Here is a 7,941-nt window from a genome sequence, read left to right as displayed (position 1 = left end):
GGAAGTTCTGACAAAGCACGATAAAAACAATTTCTCGGTTGCGATGAACCAAAAAAGAAATTTTTAAAAAATATAGAATTCCGGACTTCGACCCATTTTTTATCGAAAAAGAAAGCAGTTTTGTGACCTACACAAGACAATCTCATTAGTTTTCATTCAACAGATGAGTTCACACAATTATCTTCAGTCTATCTCTTTTGTTCGATCCTCGTTTTTACTATTTTCCAACTGTCCATCCCTTAACCTCTCTTACTTAATATACCTGAGTTTCTTTTGTATTAAATATGCTTAAAAGCAGCATTAGAATACCTTTTTCCAAGCAACCCTGACCATTTTGTTTTGAGAAATCCTCAAACGATCGGATTGCCTTCTTTTAAATTGTGTCATCTAAAGCGATGTACCAAATTGACCAAACCAAGAGTGTCTGTAAAGAAGACATTTGTTCATATCACTCTTCTAAAGTGCTCGTATACCAACAGATATCTCGAACTGAATGTTATCACCTCAATCATATAGGGCAAGATAGGTATATCATTCGACGGCACTTTTCACCACTCCAACAGGTGCCTGGGAGTGTTCAAAGATAACTGTTTGCACTTTGCTACATTCAGACTAAAACTTGCAGATGAATTGCCCTGTGCCAGAATTTGTTCAAAAAATGCTGATGATTTTCTCCTGATGTGAAAATTAATGTCCAGATGTACTGTAAGTTTCCAAGTTCAACCTTCCACTTTAATTTCAGAATGGTGGAGTCCATAAGAAAGTCGAGCTTGTCTTGTTACATTGACGCTTGCTATTATTGGTGCATTCAAACTCATAATGCCCTGCTCATAAAAAGCTCGGCATACGTGGTCAAACCAAATCCGATCTATTGATTCTCAGTATCTAGCATCCTTAACCTTCCTTACAACAGAATTTATCATGGCACCTTAATAATGACGTTATGAGCCCTTAAGATCGTCAGAGAACCTAAAAATGTCAATCGAAGCATAGCTCAAAAATATCTACTCAAACGAAGTCATTAATCAACGTTTTTCGTTTCAGAGCTGAGGAATTCATGGGTTATTTCGATGTCCGTCGGAAGTTCGTTACCAATCCCAGTGAGAAATTGAAGTCCGTGGAGTGACCTCTGGGCGCATGATATTGGATATCTGAATAAATAGAAATGTGTGGAAACGACGTTTCAAAACAAAATATTTATAAGTATGTTGGAGTGACAGGGAACCTTAAAGGAATGGGAAGATCTCGCGAAGCGCATTGAAGTGATGCTTGAACGTCCTGGAATCCTTTTGATTCAACAACACCTTGCTTTGTTTGTCCGTGATCACGATGTGCTTGAAAAAGAGCTTCATGAGTTCAAAGTTGTGTCTGGAGAGATCCATGAAAAGAGGTTTGACATCCGGATTCAGATCCTTCTTCAGGACCTCCTGCAGGACCTTCTGTATCTCAATGAGAGTGACATAATAGACAAAGAACTCGTCTTGGCCCATTTTCTGGCCACTCCCCACCGTCGCCATTTTAGGTTGACGGCTAAGGTTTTTGGGATCCACATGAGGCCTTATATGGGGAATGGCATTCAGCCTCAATGTTGTCTCTAAATCCTAGAAAGAAAAAAAACAGCCCTAAAATCATTTATCTCAAGCAACTGGGCAATACATGCATACCCTAAAGTTCTCGTCGAATACTTTCTTGATCATCTTGACCCTTTTCGAGACAGACTTCCGTTTCAAGGATTGCTCAGACATTTGAAAGGCAAAATGCACCGGGACATCCATGCCTGCCAGCAGGTTTTTTTCACTCTCGGATTGGTTCATCTCAAAGTTTTCATCCCCTACGGTCGTTCGAATATAATCCAGTCTTCTTCCGGGCTGTTGGTAATCCTTTTCCTCAAGTCGAGAATCTGTGACGTCATCTACAGCTTGCACTTTCAGTCCTCTGAATGAGTCTATTTCCGGGGAAACACTGGTTTCCGTTTTAGTAGTGGTGCTTGTACTAGGGGAAGTAGTAGTAGTAACAGTAATCGTTGTTGTTGTTGTTGTTGTTGTGGTTGAAGGAGGCCTGGTTGACCTGATTCTATTATGAATCTTGATCTTTGGCTCACGAGATCTGGGGTTCTGTTTCTTCCGCTCTCTTTCCTTCAGAATGGTGGGTAAGACCTTGTATCGTTTCCTAGTCTCGTCCACTTCGATACCATTGGTGAATCTTTGTCGGGACACACTTTCGGGGGCGTCATTGCCCACTTTGAGTTTGCGTTTGTTGAATTGAAGTGAACTCTGAGCTTGGTCTATGGGGCTGGTGGGCGTGGAGGCTGACGACAGGATATTAATGGTGTTAGCCGGATTAAGACGAACATAGTTCTTTTCACTCTCGTCCACAGGCATGGCTCGACTTTGGACGGGATCAACTCCGTCGGATTCCATGGCCAGAAGCTCCTCGTCCATGTTCCTGAATAAGGAAAAGTCGATCACATCGTTAGAGTTCGAGATCAATATTTGATTGCTCCGTTCGCGTTTCTCGGCGTCTTTGGTGATGGGAACGAAGATTTCGTCTCTCGTTAGTTTTACTGGCGAGTCCCGGGTTTTTGAACCAGATGCTTGGGGATTTTTAAGATCGGTTAATTGCTTTCTTGGTTGAGCAATCACCTTTGAATATGGTCTGTTTGTGGTGGTTCGACCATTCAAAAATACTTTCCCCGGCTCTTCTGTTACAATCGTATTTTCCATTGGTTCGGTGGAGGGCTTGGCCCAAGTCTCACTCACATAAGAAAAGTGGTCGAACTCGTCATAGTTTGGATAGAACTCAATATCCAGCCGATCCTCATAATGAATCGTGGTAGCAATAGTTTTGGAAGGTTTTCCTTGATCCGGATAACCTTCCGTTGAGATCCCTCCGGAAACGTCGGAGACCAAGGGGTCATTATCTTCGGTTGTGAGTGATTCCAAACTCATTAGATTGACCCTCACATCCGATGGCGGGTAGTCTGACACCACCAAAGGACTGCCTGATCTTAGAACATGAGTAGCCTCTGTAGCCAAGACTAAAGGTAACGGTGAGGGTGGTTCAGTCAACCTTTTCCGTTTGATGGTTGTATAAAGACGTCGAGTCCCGGGGAGAAAGGAGTCAGGACTCAAACTGGTCACCGGATCTTGAGAGTTTGAAAGTCGGTGAAAATGATAGGAATCCACTTTTCGGTTGAAAAACGACGGATTCTCTGGCGTTGGTCTAGATCGTTGACGATATTTCCAGGTTCTTTCGCCAAAGCCCGATGAGACAATCACGACTAGAATACCCCATATCGCCCTGAGAATAAAGTGATGCCAATTCATCTTGTTCTGGTTAATAATGCCCCGGATTGATGTACCTGCCAACCCCTAGTTCTTTCGCACACTCTCACTGTTTGGAGATTTTGGCAAGATGATCAACAGAAGATCTTCCTTAAAGGTTGGATAACGGTCTGGATGAATAAGGGAGAACCATGCTTGGCTGAGCTCATGACAATGATTGCCATTCATTGACGTGACCTAAGTGGTTTGTTCAATGAGGATTTGGCACATGCTGGATGACCTAAATGCTTTACTCACTCACTCACTGAAGGCACCTGGCCATGGAATTCTTGGTATTGTCAACAGACAAAAGCTCTGGATCGATATGAGATGTTGGATGCTCGTAATCAATCCTTGACCGCAAATAATTGACTTCCTTGCTGAACGTGTCCAAAGAGCTAACAAACGATGTAGACACTTCCAAACGGAATCTTCAACTGAGTAATAAGCAGACCATCTGACACTGCTCCAAAGATCCACCACGAACGGTAAGTCGGTCGAACTGAGAACACTGTCAACCACTCTTTTTCCGACAACTCTGAGGTGAATGTGGCTAATGATGATATTCTTATCTTGCTCGTGATTCGCTTTGTTCCTGTTCAAAAGAGGATTCGTCTTTCGTTGTTCGTTAGCATGGGGAAAATGCTTGCGTCCCAGTCAAGACAAGACTGAGGGAATTGGTTGAAGATTGGAGAAGAGAAACTCTGGACAATCAGGATGATACCACTTCTGCTTCTTGTACAACCAAACGGACCACTGACTGAACGGACGACTTGTCGTTGTCCCGGTTCACATGCAATTGAATCTCCAACCAGTGGTGGAAGATTCCTCATCTAAACTTTGGCCAACACAGGGATGTCGCTAAATTGGAAATGGACATGGTACTTTTCTAACATACTTCCCTTACAGATAAATGTACATCTGGCGAAGGAAAAAATGACTTGAAAGTATGCTTCTGCAGTGCGGATTAATTCTAACTTGTAACCTTTTCGTAAGCTGGTTCGTGAAAAGCAACAGAGAAATAAGTGTTTTAACTTCACGCAGTTTTCTTTTATTAAGTTTTGTCAAATTTCTTAATGAATAAACTACTGATGCTAGCATGACATGAGCGTAATCCTTTTCAATGTAGCAAGATTAAGCAAAGCAAATGACGATGGACGTCGTCCTTGAATAAAGTGGACCTACTTTTCCCCTATTTTTGTATTCTACATATGAGGGATTGCATACGCCTACATTGGCTGCCAAATCCATGATAAAGATGCCCTTGATTAGTGCAACGGGAGTGGTTGCAGAGCTAAGTTTTCGTGGTGCTGGTTGTTCAAATCAAATTAGAAACATCCAGGAGTGGAGTTATCCATGGATGGTTTGCGTCATTTTCAAGCCCTACAACGCTGCCAGCTTCGTAGGTACGTAGTATGTCCCCACTTGCCACTTGTTAAGAGTTGAAGCGCTCATCTCGATTGATCGTCGATGAGCCCTCTAAATGTACGAGTACGCACAGTATGTAGAGCATGTCTGAGTTGCTTATTTGCTTTGTACTCTAGGATCTGCAACGAATTCCACCTTTGTGGGTGGAAGTTAGGTCTTATTAATTCCAATATCCTAACGGATCGTGCCACTTGAAGACTCGTCTCATTACGACGCTAATGATTAGCATTAATCGTGCTCACTCCAGGAATGAAGTCATGGCTTTAGAGTTGGCTTTAATCGAAGGTGATTTTTGAAAGTGCTAATGTTCTCAAGATGTGTTTGGAATCGAAATCTTTCATCGAACGGAAAACATTGCCTCACTTTCCCGAAAGAGAGGCCAATAATTTTGCAGAGCTCATTTTTTGGGAGGCATTGCGTCAAAATGGGAAACTGACCAGGGAATTTATATTTGGCGTCCACGTGGTAATTTGCAGCCGTGATGGACTTTCTTGGATGAAGCTATCAGATTGTAACACCAATATCGAATGAATATCTGTTTGAAAAGCTTCAAAGGACTCTCGATCAAGAGTCATATTTGCTCTCCAAATCGAACGGTAAACCATTCAAGCCATCATTGCAATGGTTGACGGATTCAATAAGAGAAACAAATAAAGCCCGTCGAACAATGAACTGACGCAGCGTAGTTACGACACGTTTGAATGTCAACAGCCCATTTTTATGTAGTATGTACACTCTCGTGAGGTTGGCATATGCGTCGTGTATTAGTGATGGTCGGTTTTCTGTTGTTCCTAATATAGTTTACGAATAAGAATAGTTGTGTAACGTCAAAATTACACGGCAAATGGTTCTTTTCAAGATAAGTTAATTTTCGTGATTGGGTCATATCATAGAAAAGTCGGACTTTGATACTTACAGTTGGGATTCGAAAGATTAGAATTAAGATATAACCTACTTGTGCTATTTCTTAACACAATGGCAAAATTTTCAAACTGGAGATAACTTAACACTGATTTTTTTTTCGTGCAAATAGTAAAAAATGCAAAAATAAGAAAAATATATGTCTGAAATTCATTTTTTTGTTATTTATTGCCCTATAAAAAAGACAGATGGATAAAAAGATCTACAGAAAGTCGCAATCTACTGTCAATATTTTTTCAATTTCGGTTGTTATTACTTTGTCCATCTACTTCCAAGAGAGGATTTTTTTTAACTTTGCATACTGTTATCTACTCATTAATGTCGTGGATTACCTTAGACTAGTAAAGCTGCGTTTTATTTTTATTCTTGCCCTAGTTTTTATCTAAATTTTAATAATTTGAAATAGCCAAAACGAAAAAGCAAAGTAAATTCTGTTGAAAAAGATGGAAAATCGCACTTCTCTTTTTCAATGAATTCAATTTTTGCCATCGCATCGTTCCCAGACCTGACAGCTTTATAACACGATTAATGATTATTTCACATGCTTGATGAAAGTTCCATTTTTTGATTAATGACCCCTAGCTACTGTCTCAAACAAGAAGAATCTTTTAATCGTATCGTTCCCACATCAGTGTTTGACCAATGCACCACGATCCCAAGTTTGGCTCATCCGTACTTGCGGATTACATCCACGATTCATCCATGCATCCCTCCCTCCCTCCAACCCTCGCTCCAGACCCGTTTCAGTGTCATCATCATCTCCATGCATTTTCAAGCGGAAGGAAGAGCGGAAGGAAAATATGATTTGAGAAGAGCAGGAAATAACCGGGAATCTTTTAGGGGGGCATGAAACCATTGGTTGTTGGGAAAAGTCATCATGGAATGGCTTTGGCATCTGTCTTTTCCTTCGTTCTGACATGTGAAGGGAAAAGGAATATGCTATGTGAGTGAACTCAACGTGTTCGAGTTCTTTTTTTTATTGAATTATCAGGGTTTCTTATTTCTTTGTGCGTCTAACTAGAGGCAGATGGCTGCTGCAGTGTTGCAGTACATTTTTGAAGCATTCTCAAGGTGAAACATAATACAGAGGTTCATCTTAACAAAATGATGACTAAAGTTCAATCAAATTCGTCTTCAAATTGCTGATACTACAACGCGAAAGAGCATGAATCATGCACGTGTGTGTTTATCCTCATCAATGTAAAGTGTTCATTAAAGCGCTCACGAAGTGCGGTAGGCACGAATAAGTGAGTGCATCAAGGACTTTTTTGGATTTTCCTTATTCATAACAGAAGGTCTTATCGGTCACTGTATTCAAACTATTCGCAATGGTCAAATTGACCATTCTGCTCCTTAAAGCGATCCAAAATAAAATACTAAAGGATGTTGCGATGAATTGGAACAAAAATACCTTTAGCGTTGGGAGAAGCACAAACATTTTGAAATAAAATGCTCGTATTACACATTTCTTCCTTGTCTGACTTTGAAGAGCATTGATCAAAACGGAAAACTGACGAGACTTTGCTTCACTTGCGTATAAGGTTCCCACTCTAAACGAGCCATGGTTTACGTTCTGCACTTCAGAGGGCGCTTTGTAAGCTATCCTCCACCAAGTATAGGGCCAGTTGATATGATTCTTCCTTATTGAGTTATAATGAGTTTGAGCTGTTTTTGGTTAATTCTTTCAAAATCTTATGCATGATTAGTGACCCAGGTTGCATTATGTCAGGAAAGATAATTGCATTCATGGCATGTCATAAGTAGTTCATTTAGCAATATAACGTGCCTCTTCCTCATTTCGTATGGGCTGTCTGACGTAAGACACAAGGGTCCCTATTGTGAAATGTTTGGTTTATTGCAACAAAGCATCGTTTATTATTGATTCTAACTAGTTATTCTGAGCAAAAGAGTTCGCAGAGATCGATCAAGGCAAACTGGCTTAAATTTTTGTAAGAAAGGTAGTAAAGTCACGAAAGTGATTCAGCAACACCAAAATTCTAAAATAGTCTCGTGAAACAGAGACTCGGTTCTAAGGTATTTCAGGTTTTAATGGTATTTATTCACTAGATATGTGGCTTATTCTTTAAAATTGAACTTCAACCAAATGTCGGGATGATTGTGTTATTAATTACTAATTATGGCAAAAACAACGTTGAATGCAATTCGTTGCTTTTTTTTTGAGAGAGACTGTAAAGGCCCAGACTTTAGACAATGCTTAACAACCCTACTCGTACTTTGGAAAGACAGATGCCCGAAAAAAAAATCCAGG

At 40.5% G+C, this 7,941-nt stretch overlaps 1 protein-coding gene and 1 long non-coding RNA gene across 2 annotated transcripts in view; one reads left to right on the top strand and one right to left on the bottom strand.

The window, feature by feature from the left end:
• LOC131878279 (uncharacterized) overlaps positions 1–1,176 on the top strand; it is a 2,804-nt gene extending 1,628 nt beyond the window's left edge. The window contains exon 4 of the long non-coding RNA XR_009372996.1: positions 1,045–1,176. This is a non-coding gene — a long non-coding RNA (uncharacterized LOC131878279). The remainder of the gene's footprint in view (positions 1–1,044) is intronic.
• A 50-nt stretch (positions 1,177–1,226) lies between these two features.
• On the bottom strand, positions 1,227–4,141 carry LOC131878278 (uncharacterized). The gene is made up of 2 exons (XM_059224206.1): positions 1,665–4,141; positions 1,227–1,601 (listed from the first exon to the last, which is right to left on the bottom strand). The coding sequence occupies exons 1-2, from the start codon at positions 3,324–3,326 to the stop codon at positions 1,227–1,229; spliced, it is 2,037 nt and encodes a 678-aa protein (XP_059080189.1). The 5' UTR covers positions 3,327–4,141.
• Between the last annotated feature and the right edge of the window lie 3,800 nt (positions 4,142–7,941).

Source organism: Tigriopus californicus, chromosome 3 (assembly GCF_007210705.1).
Source record: "Tigriopus californicus strain San Diego chromosome 3, Tcal_SD_v2.1, whole genome shotgun sequence".
NCBI classification, from domain to species: domain Eukaryota; kingdom Metazoa; phylum Arthropoda; class Copepoda; order Harpacticoida; family Harpacticidae; genus Tigriopus; species Tigriopus californicus.
The sequence above is the reverse complement of the archived record's forward strand: the minus strand, read 5'-3'. Positions and strand labels throughout refer to the sequence as shown.

What these genes read in the sequence shown, in the direction of transcription:
- LOC131878278 (XM_059224206.1), bottom strand. Translation starts at nt 3,326, where the DNA reads ATGAATTGGCATCACTTTATTCTCAGGGCGATATGGGGTATTCTAGTC. An exon ending in TATTCGACGAGAACTTTAGG is followed by an intron (nt 1,602 to 1,664) that starts GTATGCATGTAT and finishes TTTTCTTTCTAG; the next exon opens with GATTTAGAGACAACATTGAG.